The following is a 17,505-nucleotide window of genomic DNA, read 5'->3' on the forward strand; positions in this document are numbered from 1 at the left end:
AACGTAAATGAAATTATTGCTATTGCTGCTCCTCTTTGTTGTCGTACTGCAGAATTCTGTTATATTAAAGTTATACGACTGCCACAACACTGTTTTGGTTTCAGGAGCGTAAAATAATGCATGCCGACAACAAGCTTGTTTTACTTTAGCTACATATGCTTTATAGAAACTGTGAACTTTTCATCAAAGGACCACTGTGAAAATTTTTCTCTACACCTTTCCTTGGTTTTATTACATGTCTGTTTGTTTCAGTGTGAAAATTAGCCTCTGGGGTACAGACCAACTCCTGTGGAGAGCAGAATAACAGGGATTCATAGTCATGAAGACTTAGGTCACGCTACATTTATTAGTTATTTTCTGCAAAAAGCAGAAACCGAACTTCAAAATGCTGCCTTCAGCCTATTTAAATGTTACTGTTTCACAGTTAATCTCTAGCTTACCACCTGTAAATGTAATGGAACTCAAACAAGCTGTCCAAGTAACATTGAATAACATGGAAAAATGTAACAAAGCTGTTTTTTGTTTGTGATTTAACATTTTTGTAAAGATAAATAATAACATATGTCTGGGGTAAATTCTGCTGGCCACATGTGGACCATGTCTTTTCATATGCTGCTAATTGATCTGAAGTTTTTATGCAACAGCAAAATAAAAGTTGTGTTTATCTTAGTGGTAAGAGCCATATAAATACCCCAGGTATTATTTAATGGTTTTATAAAAAAAAAAAAAATTAAATAGCCTACAATATGGGGCAGTTTAAATGTTTATTGTCTTGAAGTTCTGAGAGTAAACTTTGGAAAAATTCTCTGGGCTATTGTGGGATGTTAATGTGTCACATGGAAGCCAATAGCCAATCAGCTGTCAGGGAGGGGCTTTTAAAAAAGCTTGGGTTAGGGATTGGTGCCCATGTATGGGTGAATGGGTTTGAATCCTGTGGATGGCAGAGTAATCATATCATAAGAAGATGAAGGTGTGGGTCATAACTCTAGGAAAGGGGTGAGCAGCGACACCTGCTGGCCAGGCAGGAAAACAACAGGGCAGGGTCTGATTCTGACAGATGCAGTACGACCTCAATTGACCCCAAGCTTTCCTCACCTGTATTTCACTGAGACAAAAGCATCTGTGAGATACATAAATGCAATTCGGAAAGGTGTTTGAATGATACTGCCCACATCTACGGAGCACAGAGAATTTCAGCAACCAATTTTTTTTCTATATAATTTATCTTTAATAAAATATATTTCACTTTCAAACGGATGAGTATCACACTGGCGCAAAAAGTTTTGGATTGCGCAATACTATTATCACATATCTTTTTAACAGATAATCTGTATTTTCTGGGTGTTACCGGTAGATTTATACATTTCTGTTCTTAGAGAGTTGTCTGCATTTTTAAGATGATGCCTAATACTACAGAGGTATATAAAGATAAAGTGCTGTTGATTCAGGTATGATGGCTACTTGACATGGTAAGATCAGGGTAAAAGCTGGTTAATATATCGAATCCTGGCTTAGTGGATTTTGTCACCCAACATGACTAACATGTAATACATTTTAAGCCAATTTGGCCGGTCGTCTTCCAGGTTTCTGTTTCATATTTGCATTTAATACATTTAGCAGACGCTTTTGTCCGAAGTGATGTACAAGTGAGGCACATGGTAGCTCGCATACATGCATGCTTTGAAGGAGTCGACTAGACGTGTGTGCAGTTAGGCTGAGCTTCCAATGAATGTCCAGGTAAGTGTAAGCAGTACTGGAGCAGGACCTGCACTACAAATTTTAGTTTAAATTTTAGTGCTTGACTTTAAGGTACAGAAGCAGTTCACCTCCTGGGCTGTGAATTTACAGACGTTTCTGATCCGCTAGCCCAGGTCCTCAGCCACGCGAGATGTCCGACATTTGACTGATTTGTTTGTTATAAAACAACAGTCTGAACGATGCACATGCTCCAGGACCTGCTGCACTCCGCCAGACTCGCTCGCTGACTAGCCTTAACATTTACAGATGGACATAAACATCTCTGTCCTGCAAACCTTCTTCCTTCTGTCATATCTGTCATGTGAGGCCATCATCGATCCCTTACACAGCGAAGCGATCCACAGATGGGAAGAGTGTTGTTTTCCTCGTCACGTTCCTCCACGTGAATATAAGTGCTACTGTTTACAATCTCCATGCAAATTTTATCCCCTTTAATTTGCTTCGATGCAAACGCCTCACTTTCAGAAGACCTCCTCTATGCATGAAATTGCTAAAGTGAACTGAATTCGTATTTCCCATTTAAACCTGTTAATGGGCTTTGTGTGAAATGACACTATTTTGTGACTTGTGACCAAAAAGTGTGGGCCCAGATTCCAGGAGCAAGATGCCTGTTTTTCCAGGAATGGATTATATCCACCATGTATTGTTTAAGTGTTTGGAAGATGGATGGATCCATGAATGGGTGTTTATGTGAAACTAAATTTTTTTTTACATTTATGAATGATTTTAACTATCTTCGGTTAGCATTATTTTGTTTTATTTTGCATTTTATGTTTCCATAAACAAGAACAATGTGTCATAAACGTCAAACCATTATTATTACTTTTCATCTTGAATGCGGCATGCTCGGACATAGCTCTCAAAAAATGATTCATCTACAGCAATATCTTTGAAATTTAACTTCTCTATGAGGTTATGGTTGCCTTTCGCAAAAGTATAAATCATAAAAAGAACTCATTTATTTATTTGTGCGTGATCCAGAAGTGATTCAAAAGTATGGCGTTCGGTAACCATAGCAAGGCTTGGTAACAATGCGCTAATATTTATTCTGGCTGAGGTGTCATACAACCACAACCTCTTTGCCTTTTGCGCTACACGCTTTCATATTTTACTCCTGAGGTGCAGGAAATCGTTCTGCTCCCATTTAAATGCATTTTCTGCAATCCCAGTCGTCTCTGCCTTTATTTTCTGTTTTTAGACTTCATGTTTGAACTGTATAGGATGACTGATTGTCAGATTTTCGTTGCTGGTGTTTCATAATCTAACCCCCATTGTTTTGGAAACGCCAATGGTGTTTACCTGTATAGGAGTCAGACCTTTTATAAATGCAATTGTTACCGCGGCCCACGATTTAAAAAGAATTTAAGTTTTGTACATGGGGGGAATTTTCAAGAAGTTGAAGTCTGGAAGGAAATGGAAATTATTTCACTTTCTGGCAATCTGTCTCCCTCAGACAGACTGTTTGCCCAAATGATGGCCTAAGTGAATATAACCAATCTCTTCTTTTAGCAAGTCCAAAAATGTGTTCTCTATTACGTGCGTAATTAAATGAGCACTGAGTGTAACCGTGTCCAGAAAATGACAAAGTTATGTTGTTAAGTGTGTTGTTTTTTTGAAAAAAAAAATACTTAATGTTCATCCTAGTTATTTCTTTCATTTTACATATTATAAAAGCTCTGGAAAAGACTATCAAGCTTTCAGAGTGATGACTTGTTGTCTGATGGCTCCAACAACCCTGCAAAATTTTTTATTTTTTTTAAAGCAAAGCTATTGAGTAAATTAGGCTAAATAAGCAACTTCAGTTATATGATATCAGATTATTCTTGAGAATGAACCATTCTTCGGATAGACAAGGACTCACAAGTGGTCATATTTTGGTCTGGATACATACCTGCGAGTCTGCAGACCAGAGCAGCTTCTCTCTTCTTCATAGTCCAGGTTTCACCCATAACATCTATGCAATATGAAAGCTGGTCACAACTATCCATCCATCCATTTTCTGGAACCGCTTGTTCTATTCAGGGTCGGGGGGGGGGGGGTGTGGGGGTCCGGAGCCTATTCTGGCTAGGGGTGCAAGGCAGGGAACAACCTAGGATGGTGTGCTAACCCATCTAGTGCACATCCACACATCAGTCACTATGGATGTACACCAACAGACAAGTTGGTAAATCCAATTAGCCTCAGCATGTTTTTGGACTGTGGGGGGGAAACCAGAGTATCCAAGGAAACCCCACGACGACATGAAGAGAACATGCAAATTTATGGAAACCTGCCAGAGCCTTAAACCCTGGTCCCAGGGGTGTGAGGTAACAGCGCAAACCACTGCAATGAATTCAACTGAATGAAATGAGCAGGATAAGCAGATGGATAATTGGTGATGGATCAACAACTAATCCATTGATTATTCTGATATCTTTCAGTGACATCAAACAGAAAACAGCTGATTCGGATTAGTCACTCTCATGGCATGGTTTCTTTGAAGGGTCAAAGGTCATCTGAAACCCAATCTCATTGTGTGCCCAGTCTAATTGTGCTTTCGTACGTGATGACACTGAACTACTGAAGTGAATCTTGAAGCTGGAAGATGATGCTTTTTAGACTGATTTACCAGTATATGCTGAGGTTACGACCAAAGCAACCCCGAAATTTCACAAATAAGAAACTGATGCTCGGTTTAGCAAGAAATCAGAAAAATTATAACTATCATACTTATATGTATCATTTTAGGTCTCTCTTTTTTTGCATTTTGAAGTCAAAACTAAAATGCAGAATTTTGGACACCCCCCACATCCACCCCCATCCTTTTTTTTGCAGTAGTTGGGCTAGTTGAGTTGGCCAGCTGTGTGGATCAGACATCTGTTAATTCTAAGGTTGGGGCAGCAGTGTCTGTTGGGTGCAAACTCCCCCCCAAGCCGTTACCCAGCCATGGGAAGGAATGTTTTTGTGCCTAGATTCCTCATCCCCTGAAAGGAAAAAAAGTTAAACTCATGGTAAATTTCCCGTGTGGTAAAAGGCTGAAAAATATCATTACCTACCATGCAATTGAATTCAGTGAAATTATAGTAACAATCATAGTATAAGCAGAGATACTTTGTGTGTAAGCTGTGACAAAACAATAAAAGGGCATCAGAATGAATTAGATGGGTAGAAAAATTAGGAGATGACGTCATTTTACGTCATGATTCTGTGTTTGAGTCGCCATAGAAAATCTTGTTATTTCAACTGTTTGCTGTTTTGTTTGGTTTTGTTTGATTTTGTTTGGTTTAACACAGCAAAAACACTCTTTTCTCTGGACACAGAGCGGCCCTGGTTTATGGCTGCAGCCCCTCATAACACTTGGTAGTAGTTCGTAGTTTGATAAAACAGAAACTAGAAACAGTTTCCATCTGCATTTTTTTTATTATTCCAGGCCTGTCACACAATACATTTATTATTATTATATGCACATATTACATTATAACCGCCACATAGATTCCAGATAGAAATTAATATGCACGGCATTGTGAATTTTAAATATAGTACAAATATATTTAAAGAAAGAATGAATTAAACAGTAAAAAAATATTTTTGTTACATTATACACACAATCACAGCTGTCATTTCAGCTATGCTGGGTTATGGCGCCATATTAAAAAATAATACCATATGGCAGGGGCGTCAGAAATATTTTGAATGTGTGGTGGGGGACACAAATTAATGAAACGTGATTCAATGGCGGCGACGCCCATGCCATACGGGAAATTATAACCGGTATATCTGATGAACGGGCAAAGATGGCAAGATGTTTGTTGGCAAGGGAATATCACACAACTGTCAATGCAAATATATACAGTGATCAGTAAATGCACTAACCGGTAGAAGGTTATATCACAATGTGCACAGAGTACTTAGACACGTAGGATACGTGCCGGTCGAGATCACAAAAACTTAAAATCTTACTGGAAAGTAGTGAGATTTAGAATTAAATCATTTAAAACATTATTTATAAGTTCCAACACGAAGAAGAATGACGAATTTATTCTCATCCATCAGCTAACAACTGATGCATCTGCTTTAGCACATAAAATACATATGCTTATATTACGCGACTCTGGACAAAGAAGATTAAAATCATAGAATCATGGCCAAATTTTGTAGTAGGACTATTCTCGATATTAGCAGTTCTTGCTCTGCAGTGCCACCTTATGGATCAATGAAATACATGCCGTCAATTCACGGCTACTGCATCTGTAAACATAGCAGCTTAGTTTGTTCTCTTGTACCAATGCAATCCTATCAAGAACACAAGCTGCATTATTTCTACGAACAAGTAATTTTAATCAAGCAATCAAGTAAGATAACAATGGGTAAGTAATTATAGGCCCCAGCCCCAGCTTCACTAAGCATTTTGATTTGTGTAAGGGGTTTGGTGGTATAACACATATTGTTTAATCATCGTGATTCATTGTAACACGTGACATATTTCCGCTGAAGTTGTGTGGTCCTGGTTAGTAGATGAAAATAGCTCACGAACTGCAGAATGCAATATTTAAAAGGGCAGGCTTTCATGCACCTGAGTATAATGACAGTGCCGTAACAGAACTGCTGAAATATGCCGGCGTGGTTTTTTGCCCCTGTAGCATGACACTGTGCTAATTACAGCCATTTAAAATGCCCTTTGATATCTTTTGATGTAGTGCTGCAGTTGTCAGCCCAGTTTCTGCTCCACTGGCATCTCAAAAATGTAACTGGATACTTGTGGCAGTCCATTATTTAATCATAAAAGGTACGATATTGCTTTCAACCATCTTTACTTCTATAGTTTATGATGCTTTTCTCTTGGTTAACAATGAGTATTGTGAATATTACGTGTTTGTGTTACCTGTCTAGACTAAGCTTTGTATTTAATCATAGGCTTTGCTTTTTCTGTGTAGAGTACTTCCAAATTTGATTTAAATAATACACTTACAAAGAGAGCAAGCTATAACATAATGAGGAAAACACATAAAACAGTAGTTACCAACATTAGGCTGAAACACAGATTTTAAATGGGCGCTATTGTGTATTTTAATAGCTAAGTCCTCAGTTGTCCGTCTGTGTTTCATACCTGTATATGCTGTGTCACATGTGAACCATTACTGTGTCTGTATGGTTCGGGCCCTAATTAAAATTTAATTATCCTAGGTGTCATTTCTCATCTCCCTTCCCCAACTGACGGGCCGACCGAATCCCCCCCCAATTTCCATCCATCCATTTTCCAAACCGCTTATCCTACTGGGTCGCGGGGGGTCCGGAGCCTACCCCCCCCCCCAATTTATAATCTCATACATTTGGACAGTGTGTCTGTATAAGGATAAACCCGAGTAAAAAATTAAGCTTACAAGGAAATAAACGTGTTTGAAGAGCACAAAGTCACACGACAATCCACTAGGACAGCTCTAAGACTACCGAAGCAATTCAGTTAATTGAAAGAGAAACGTAAAAAAAATGGCTCAGACTGACTAAAATGCATCCTGCCACACCTGGGCATGATTTTCATAGAAACTAAACACAATGAAAAAGGCAAATGCCACTAGCCGCAGGTATAAGGTAAGCAAACAGGCAACTATTTTATTAAACATCCTAAACGTACTGAAGTAATCATCCACTGAGGTGAATATCAGTGCATTTTTTTCTCTAGTGACACAGTGTCTCAAAGTATTAAGACGGTAAAAAACATTTTGGGAAAAAGGCAGGAGGACAAAAAAATGCGAACAGTAGAGGGCAGTGGAAGTATGCATACAAAGTCTATATTATCCTCGTATGGAACGAGCACGGTCTATGAAGTGCTGAGAGATGAATATTTGTTATATTATTTTAAAAGTACCCTTGGAGCTATTGTCTTAGACACATTGCATGCACATATGACTCTATACATATATGATTCTAGATTTAAGTGTGAATTATGTTTATAAGAAAAACACACGGTGCATGTAGTTTTGATAGATAAAATAAAACTGCGAGACTTTTATTCAAATAAGAGTAAAAATAATTAAGACTAATTTTCATTGTAATAATTGATGAAATTTAAACGAACGCCTGTTATCAGATTACGGACATAAATTATCGATGACCCGTTCTCGCCATCTACATGAACCAATCGTGATTCACACGCATGGAGTTCGGAACCAATCAGAAAAGACACACTGATTTGAGCGTATCACCGTCTACGTCCATACTAATGCGTTTATTCTAAATTAAGAAATGGAAAAAAACTCACCAATACAGTTCATTCGAATTGCGTACCGCGCAGGCATCACACTGCCTTTTGCTATCATTTAGTATTAGTACATATTCCAGCTGTCAGTATGGTTGAAGCGTTCTGTGGAACTTGGAAGCTTGTAGACAGTCAGAACTTTGACGAGTATATGAAAGCGATTGGTGAGTTTTCCCTCGATGCAAACATTGCAGATATTATAAAGATGGCATTCGTGAGCACAATATATATTGTTTGTTCTGAATATTTGATTTTGAGAGTAATTGGTATTTCATGTTTAATTTGTTTCAAATAGGAGTGGGCTTTGCCCTCAGACAAATTGGCAACGTTACGAAGCCCACTATCATCATCAGTGAGGATGGAGACAAGGTCGTCCTGAAAACCCAGAGTACGTTCAAAAACAACGAAATATCATTCATACTGGGAGAAGAATTTGAAGAGACAACGCCGGACGACAGGAAATGCAAAGTAAGCGTATCCAACTTTTTCCTCTTGCATTTTTGGATAAACTAGTGCTTAATTCCGTCTTACCGTCCCTACATGCAGTAAATATGCAAAGCCTTTATATAGAGTTGTCACCTTGTTGACTAGTATTCTTGATAATATGGCATTCGAGTGGCAGGTGTCAAAGCACTCGGATATACTACGGTAGAGAGAGGATAGGCGTGAATATATCCGAAAGGACAATGGGGCACCTACTATGGGTATTACGGTAGATATATTATAGTATTCATTAGTACCACTACAAACTACAAAAGTCCAATGATCAACTTGAATCACTTTTGATTATAGTCTACCGTGACCCTGGAAGATGATAAACTGGTCCAAGTTCAAAAGTGGGACGGCAAAGAAACCACGTTTGTCCGAGAGGTCAAAGACGGGAAGATGATCATGGTGAGCTATATATGCCTTGTTATCGCGATCAGTGCACTGCGATCTCTATAGTGCAGTAAAAAATAATGGCACTTTCCATATAAAAGGTTTATGAATGGATTATAATCTGATTATTAATTAGGTTGTAACACTTTGTAAATTATTAATAGACTAATTTAAACAAGTTATAACACTTTTCTTTTTATTAATAAGTTACTACCATTTACAAGCGGCAAAAGGGAGCCTGATTGCAAAGTGGTAGCAAAATTATGAAATAATCTGAATGTAGACTTTGGCCGTCAGCATATTTACAGCTGCAGTAATCTAGTGTACCTGTAACTGGACGATTATAGGTGTGCACTCTTGTGACTGTATTTTGCGAAACGATTTTGTTAACTATATTTTCTTTTTTTCTTCTTTTTGCAGAACCTTACCTGTAACGATGTCAATGCACTGCGCATATACGAAAAGGCGTAAAATACGTCGTCTCTCTTTTAATAATTTTATGCTTACTTAATTGCCTCTAGATCTAAAATGTTTTCCTTTGGTTTGCTTTTATGAAAACACATCGACGTCTGTTGCGTCCACTTAATTTTTATATGAATATGCTATACTGAAAAATAGAACTTAATAAAAAATAAGCAGACCTACTGATTTTCTTATTGACTTTTTGACTATTTATCTTCTATACCTTTGTCTTCTATGTCGCCTAAAGGCGACACAGCCTCTAACAATTTGGAATACTATAGTTATTTACCATTTTATCTAAGCGATGAAATGAAAATGATAAAAAGAAAATACAATCTCCACTTTGCCATTTAGTTTCCAAAGCTTGTGCGCAAAAATCCTGCCAAAATGAACCTTAAAATGGAATAGCACCATTCGTATTTTAATTTTCCACTCATGTACGAGTCAGATGTGAAACATTGAAAAAATAAAATTAAAAACCCTTTTTGCCTTTTCATTTTCCAATTCGATTTTTCATTTCCTACTTTGCCGATTCATCTTCAAGTTCACGACATGCAAATACATGTTTATTGGAGCGGGGCAGTGGCCGGGGCAACGGATCACTGCTGCGCTCTCAGTGCGTTTGCTGATTCCGTTCTCCGTGTGTTTCTTGGCCATGGTCGCCCGTGTCGCCCAAACTAATGGCAAAGTCACACGCGTCTTTCGTTAGCTACTTATTTGCAGCTTCCGAATCGTTTAGCTTCTTGTTCGTAGCGTTGTATTTCACGGCTTAAGTTAGCTTCTTCTTCTTATTATTATAGCTTCTGGAAACTAAATGACAAAGTGGAAATTGTATTTTCTTTTTATCATTTTCATTTGATTTTTTGCAGAAAATACCTCCCATACAGACAAAGGAGACAAAGATACGAATAAGTATTCTTTATTAATAAATAAATAAATTAAGGGCTGCATCATCTTCCGGGGGCAATAATAAGCATTGGGAGGTAACACCGTAACACAGCGCTATACATCACACCCAAGAAGTGCTCGATTATCACTACAAAATAATCAAAGCAATAAGCACTGCACACTGCACTGCCCCGTAACTCCGTCCCCGCCCTCGGCACACGCTGCTGCAGCGCTCAGTTAAAGACTTATCAACGCACAAGTACATCCACGCCGAATCAATTTTTAAAAAGGACGGTTACTCCTCACTACAATGCTGAGCTTTTTTGGTGCTGAGGTACCACATAAATTCATTCATGTTTAAAACAGAGGTGGAACATTTTGACATGGCCTGGTTAGTTTAAGTAGTTCAACGCAAAATGTTTAGTGTTTTTCTCAAGAACCGGTTTGCAGTCTTACAGCTGAGAACACGGTTCAAATTCAAACAATAACCTTTGTTCATTACAAGTTATATGCTGGTCTTTGTTTGCTGGTCCATGCTGGTCTGAGAATTTGAGGTAGTTGTCGCAAAAGCGCCATCTAGAGGCTGTGCAGGTACTTACATGGTGATGATCACCAGTAGCCAACGATGTGCAGCCAGCTCCTCTAGTTCTCTAGATCTGCAGTGTGCAATGAAAGCAGCTTCCTTGGTCTTGAGTACTGGGATGGGAGGTGCGGAGCTGAAGCTTTTCAGTCGTCTTGGGTGGGACTCACTTCGGGTTCCAGACACACTTTAAGGTTAAGGCGAGTGACACTTTCAGCGAAGCCATCATGCACACCACAGACGTTCTGAGCTCTTATATTTTGTTATATTTGTTATATTTAAGAGTTCTGGCTATTTTACACTGACCTCACTCATTAACAAGGTGTTTTCGGACAACAGAACTGCCGTTCAAAGGGTGTTTTTTTTTAATTTTTTTTGTTCATCTCACTGTCCACTGCAAACTGTACACAGCATAGTGTCTGATTCTGCCGGGAAAGGTGGCTGTTCCTGAGATGCTGGAAACACCAGGTCCTGCTCCAGCAGTCGCTCCATGTCGGAAATCAATTAGATCAGGCGTCTTAGTTGAACAGTAACGGAGTCTCTCATCCCTGCAGGTTCATTGCCTTCACAAGCAGATGTAGATAATAAACTGGGCACTGAGTGCATATACTTCATTCACCGCAACACAAGGATGTTGTTGTGCACAGTTTCTTTTAAATAAAAGAACAGGGGACGGAATTGTGAAATGAGAAGAATAGGTTTCCCTCTCGCTCCCCAGTGGTGGTGTTCAGCCAGCCTGAATGCTCGTTTTTATTCCCCTTTGAGAGGACGACCGGGCCTTGGGTCCGATTTAGCTCTAAGCTGATTTGTTCTCCCCACCATGGACTGAGTGAAACATGTTAGTCTGCAGCCAATTGGCTCTGAGTGTGAGCATGACAATGCTGACAGAAATTCCTTAGTCTCCACAAGAAATTACCCTTATTGTCCTCTTTGAAAAGAAGACGGCTTGGGTGTCAGGAAGACCGCAACCCAGTGACATCCATGGGAACCCCAAATAAGGGGGGGGGGGGGGTATTTCCGTTACATAAAGAAGAACTGTGATAGGGCAATCTTTGATGGGGGAGTGTACAATGTACAATGGGCAGTACTGACTGCCAGTGATCCGGAGTCCAAGTATTAATGAAAAAAAACTGTAGCCACAGTAATTAAAGTGCTGCTTCGATGTAACAAAATGCCGACTTTCTGCCTCCTGACTTTATGATCCTACACTGTGTGAGGAAAACAAAGGTTTTCTTGTATGGTTGTGTTGCTTTTCTTGTCCATAAAAGGCAAAAGTGTTTGTTCACATTTTTAATGGGAGACATGCTCAAACCGTGAAATACTTTAGAAAAAGCAGGGAGACGTTACATTAACATATTTCGTATGCCACATATGATTTCTTAGGAAACGGCATTAAAACTACACTCTTCACTCTTGATAATAAACACTGGAAATTATAAACATACAGGATAAAATTAGAATAGTTTTATTGTTCTACTGATACTATTTTTTGTTTACCTTTAAACCTTTGATATGAAGGCTATATATGATTAAATTTCAGTTGAGAGTTCAGGACAGTGCATCTGAACAGAAAGGCAGATCTGCACGGTAGATGTCCTGATGGATTTTAAGAATCACGTAAAATCTGTGACATAGTATAAACTCCAGAAGCATCCGTGCTTCGATGACATGAATGGAATATGCTTGCTATTTACGCACAACATCTGAGCGAAATGAAAGGTTCGTTTGAAAGAAAAAATCCAGATGTCAATGTTGCGAACATGAACAGTTTATTTATTAGCTTGACTAAAACAAGAAGTGCTGCTTTTAAGACATTAAATGTCATCCACAGAGCTGGCAGGGGATCAGGCTACATGCTTTGGAGAGTTCGACTCTGAACACTTATACAATCAATCAACTAACACGTGTTTCCCAATCCGGTCCTCAGGGACCCACAGACAGTCCATGCTTTTGCTCCCTCCCAACTCTTCGAACAGAAATGTGGACTGTCTGACAGGGAGCTGGGAGGGAGCAAAAACGTGGACTGTCTGACAGGGAGCTGGGGGGGAGCAAAAACATGGACTATCTGACAGGGAGCTGGGAGGGAGCAAAAACATGGACTGTCTGACAGGGAGCTGGGAGGGAGCAAAAACATGGACTATCTGACAGGGAGCTGGGAGGGAGCAAAAACATGGACTGTCTGACAGGGAGCTGGGAGGGAGCAAAAACGTGGACTGTCTGACAGGGAGCTGGGGGGGAGCAAAAACATGGACTATCTGACAGGGAGCTGGGAGGGAGCAAAAACATGGACTGTCTGACAGGGAGCTGGGAGGGAGCAAAAACATGGACTATCTGACAGGGAGCTGGGAGGGAGCAAAAACATGGACTGTCTGACAGGGAGCTGGGAGGGAGCAAAAACGTGGACTGTCTGACAGGGAGCTGGGGGGGAGCAAAAACATGGACTATCTGACAGGGAGCTGGGAGGGAGCAAAAACATGGACTGTCTGACAGGGAGCTGGGAGGGAGCAAAAACATGGACTATCTGACAGGGAGCTGGGAGGGAGCAAAAACATGGACTATCTGACAGGGAGCTGGGAGGGAGCAAAAACATGGACTATCTGACAGGGAGCTGGGAGGGAGCAAAAACATGGACTATCTGACAGGGAGCTGGGAGGGAGCAAAAACATGGACTATCTGACAGGGAGCTGGGAGGGAGCAAAAACATGGACTATCTGACAGGGAGCTGGGAGGGAGCAAAAACATGGACTATCTGACAGGGAGCTGGGAGGGAGCAAAAACATGGACTATCTGACAGGGAGCTGGGAGGGAGCAAAAACGTGGACTGGCTGTGGGTCCCTGAGGACCGGATTGGGAAACAATGAACAAATTAATATACACTTATCAATGCACCATTCATTCAGATTTTTTTCAGTAGGTGTCAACTTATATTACTACACGGAGGTTGGAGTAAAGTATGTTTAATTTGAAATTTTTCATTTTGCGTAAACAATAATGTCATGCTGTTTGTTAATTAGTAACCTGCCTTATAACTGTGACATATCAATAAAGTAATGCGGTTTTAAAACTGAAAATGAGGTTACTTCATAAAGAGTATCTACACTTCTTTACTGTTATGCTGGAAAGGATCATCAGAAAGAAAGAGACATTTGTGAGCTATGAACAAGCAGAAAAACATCCATATGCGCAACCAATTTAAATGTTTTACTCAAAACAACTATTTCTATTGAAAATATTCTACATATGCCAGACAATAAAAGCATATTATATGCAAAATTGAAAAACGGTATTTTAAAAAAAGTGTCACAGTTGGACACCCTTGTTCATGCTGTAAAGAATAAAATATGAAATATTTCTCAGTGTTACATTTTGGGAAAGAAAAGCATTTTTCTTTTAACGCTTTACATCTTATTTGGAAAACAAAATGAGTTAGACAATGCTATAATTGCTTCTGGACATTAGACATGATAACATGGGCCCAGGATTATAGATCAATAAACAGATTCATGTTTTCCTTGCAGTCAGATACGTCGGGTGAAAGGCTTTGCTGGGATATCAATACGTGAATCGTACAGGCCTACAGTAAGAGTCAAAGTGCATGACACACTCTCAGCGCACTTTGATCAGCGTTTTAAGTCGATATACAGCTTATCACTCTTTGCCCATCGTGTGACACATTGTATATTGAAGGATATTTAATGAATCAACATCAGTGGTTCTTTATCACTAGATTTACCGAGTTTTTATTCTCTGCTGAGAGTCCCAAGGTGTTTGTCACCCCTGCTGTGATTTTCGCAGGTCTTCAGCCCCATCCTCCTCCTGCTTTTGTTGTGCAAACACACCCATTACCTGTGAGGCCTGGCGCATTTGCATTTTTTACTCAGAGTAGCTCAAATCCAAGGCAGGCTAAACCTCTGTGTGTGACATGGAAACCTTCACAAAAGTCTGCCATATCTATACCAAATATCCCACACGCTGACTGACCTGCAAATATGAAAGACGCACATTCACAAAATATATGGAAACACAAGTCTGTGTTATTTATAAAACAAATTGAGTGAAAATAGAATGAAAAGTTGCTAATAGAATGAAATGAATAAAATGAAAACATGCTAACACTTCAGTCTCCAATGCATGTTTGTATATAAATGTCATAAGCTGAGTGAAGTCATGGTCCATGGTTTTTGACATGCTCATACACATACAGAATAAAATGTCATTTCATTTTCATTGGCCATCACTGAATTATAACACCAAAAGTGAATTTTGTTTTTGTGTGATCTCTCCAGCTTTGCATGTTTGGCTGTTCATGTAAAAATTGATGTATCCGTGCCTCAGTTCCAGGTTCATCTCTTCGTCATCTTTCTGCCTTTTGTCTCAGTGGTTACTGTCCCACACAGTCTGTCTATCTTTCAAAGTCTGTGTTTGCAGCGTTTGAAAACCCAGTGACCATCATCCCTGTATTTGGCAATGGAGTTCCTTGGCTAGAAGAATCGGAAACAATCTTCTTTTTCCTTTCCACCCTGTAGATGCTTTGTACAGAACGTAGGCATTCACCGCCACCAAGTCCAGCATGTTGTAAAACACAGCTACTGGCCACTTGCTTGTTGCTGCTCGTACTGAATACATGCGCGCCATTCTAAACACTGACGTGGAGAATTCCTCTCCCTGTGCAGTGTCCTTTGCCAATGGAGGAAGTTCACGGCAAACGTTATTCACCATGCCCAGTAAAGTGAAGCAGTCTGTGTGACAGTGACAGTGAGGTGAAGAAATTGTCCATTGTGACATTTCTCCCGTCATCCAGAAATGACTCCATCAGACTCATGACCACGTTCTCTGCCAGCCTTCACCAAGAACTGTGCTGAAAGTTTCACTCCAGGAGAACACATGAACATAGATGTACAGCTGTTCTCGACCAAGGTTCATTGTCCATGCAGTATATTTACATTTACATTTACAGGATTTGGCAGACGCCCTTAGCCAGAGCGACTTACATAAGTGCTTTGAGACTCTGCAATGAATTTCCGATGCTAGCTCAATAAGGACCCCAGCTACGAATACTATCTCTGAGAACGCCATTGAGTAGTGCAGAATTTTTATTTTATTTTATTTTTTTAAAACACACACCAGAAAAAGAGTCGAGTAAGAATATAGAAGTTCTACGTCAGGTATTTCTGAAAAAGAAAAGTTTTGAGTCGTCGCTTGAAGACATTCAAGGATTCAGCTGTTCGGACATCTAGGGGGAGTTCATTCCATCAATTAGGTGCCAGGACGGAGAAGAGCCGAGATGCGTGTCTTCCTTGTGCTTTGAGGGGAGGTGGGACCAGTCGAGCAGTGCTGGAGGATCGGAGAGATCGTGGTGCAGAGTGGGGTGTGATGAGGTCCTTTAGGTAGGATGGTGCCAGAGAATTTTTGGCTTTGTATGCGAGCATCAGTGTTTTGAATCTGATGCGTGCAGCTACAGGAAGCCAGTGGAGGGAGCGCAGCAAAGGAGTGGTGTGGGAGAACTTGGGAAGGATGAAAACAAGACGAGCAGCTGCATTCTGAATCAGTTGGAGGGGACGGATGGCGCTCAGTGGTAAACCCGCTAGAAGCGAGTTGCAGTAGTCAAGGCGTGAGATGACGAGGGACTGGACGAGTATCTGGGTAGCCTGGGTGGAAAGAAATGGACGTATCCTCCTGATGTTAAAGAGGAGAAACCGACAAGAGCGAGAAAGACTGGTGATATGTGAGGAAAATGACAACCGATCATCTATGGTAACTCCAAGGTTTCTAGCAGAAACCGAAGGACGGATCAGGGAGTTGTCAAAGGAGATCGCAAGGTCCTGGAGGGGGGATGAGTCAGCCGGGATGTAAAGCAACTCAGTTTTACTAGTTTTGAGTTTTAGCTGGTGAGTGGTCATCCAAGATGAGATGTCTGCCAAGCATGTAGAGATCTTAGTGGAGACATGAGTGTCTGAGGGAGGGAAGGAGAGGATGAGTTGAGTGTCATCGGCATAGCAGTGGTAGGAGAAGCCATGTGAGGATATAACTTCGCCAAGAGATTTAGTGTAGAGGGAGAATAGGAGAGGGCCAAGAACCGAGCCCTGAGGGACACCGGTGGAAAGACAACGTGGAGTAGATGTGGATCCATTCCATGTCACTTGGTATATCGCATCCAAGCCGGACAAATTTGGGATCAAGTTCTGGATGGCCACGGATTTGGAGACCAAATACGTCTGCAACGTGTCCCCTAACTTGGGAAAGGACCCCAGTCACCAGAAAAGGGAGAGGCTGGCAGAGAACATGGTCATGAGTCTGATGGAGCCATTTCTGGATGACGGGAGAAATGTCACAACGGACAATTTCTTCACCTCACTGGCACTGTCACACAGACTGCTTCAGCGCAAAACAACACTACTGAGCACAGGGAATAAAGTTTGGTATGAACTTCCTCCAATTTCAAAGGACACTGCACAGCAAGAGGAATTCTCCGCGTCAGTGCTTAGAAGTGGCAGTGTCTCCTTGACAATTTATGCACCTAAAAAAACAAGATTGTGTGTGTTCTGAGTTCCTTGGACCAAGATGTGGCGATCTGTGAAGGCAGAAAGAGGAAACCCAACACGATAACAGACTATAACCACATGAAGGTATGTGAATGTGTGTATAATTTTACATCAGTGCTACAATGTTTTCTGATATGTACTATACAGGCCTATATAGAAAG

The 17,505-nt window shown here is 40.4% G+C and overlaps 1 protein-coding gene across 1 annotated transcript; it reads left to right on the plus strand.

Moving 5' to 3' along the window:
* Positions 1-7,982: 7,982 nt before the first annotated feature.
* Positions 7,983-9,520, plus strand: LOC125708100 (fatty acid-binding protein, brain-like). The gene is made up of 4 exons (XM_048975618.1): positions 7,983-8,157; positions 8,289-8,461; positions 8,786-8,887; positions 9,293-9,520. The coding sequence occupies exons 1-4, from the start codon at positions 8,085-8,087 to the stop codon at positions 9,341-9,343; spliced, it is 399 nt and encodes a 132-aa protein (XP_048831575.1). The 5' UTR covers positions 7,983-8,084; the 3' UTR covers positions 9,344-9,520.
* Positions 9,521-17,505: the final 7,985 nt, after the last annotated feature.

This window comes from Brienomyrus brachyistius, chromosome 14 (assembly GCF_023856365.1).
Source record: "Brienomyrus brachyistius isolate T26 chromosome 14, BBRACH_0.4, whole genome shotgun sequence".
NCBI classification, from domain to species: domain Eukaryota; kingdom Metazoa; phylum Chordata; class Actinopteri; order Osteoglossiformes; family Mormyridae; genus Brienomyrus; species Brienomyrus brachyistius.

Coding starts and splice junctions, on each gene's coding strand:
- LOC125708100 (XM_048975618.1), top strand. CDS start 8,085: ATGGTTGAAGCGTTCTGTGGAACTTGGAAGCTTGTAGACAGTCAGAAC. Junction 8,158..8,288: donor CGAGTATATGAAAGCGATTG/GTGAGTTTTCCC, acceptor TGTTTCAAATAG/GAGTGGGCTTTGCCCTCAGA. Junction 8,462..8,785: donor CGGACGACAGGAAATGCAAA/GTAAGCGTATCC, acceptor TTTTGATTATAG/TCTACCGTGACCCTGGAAGA.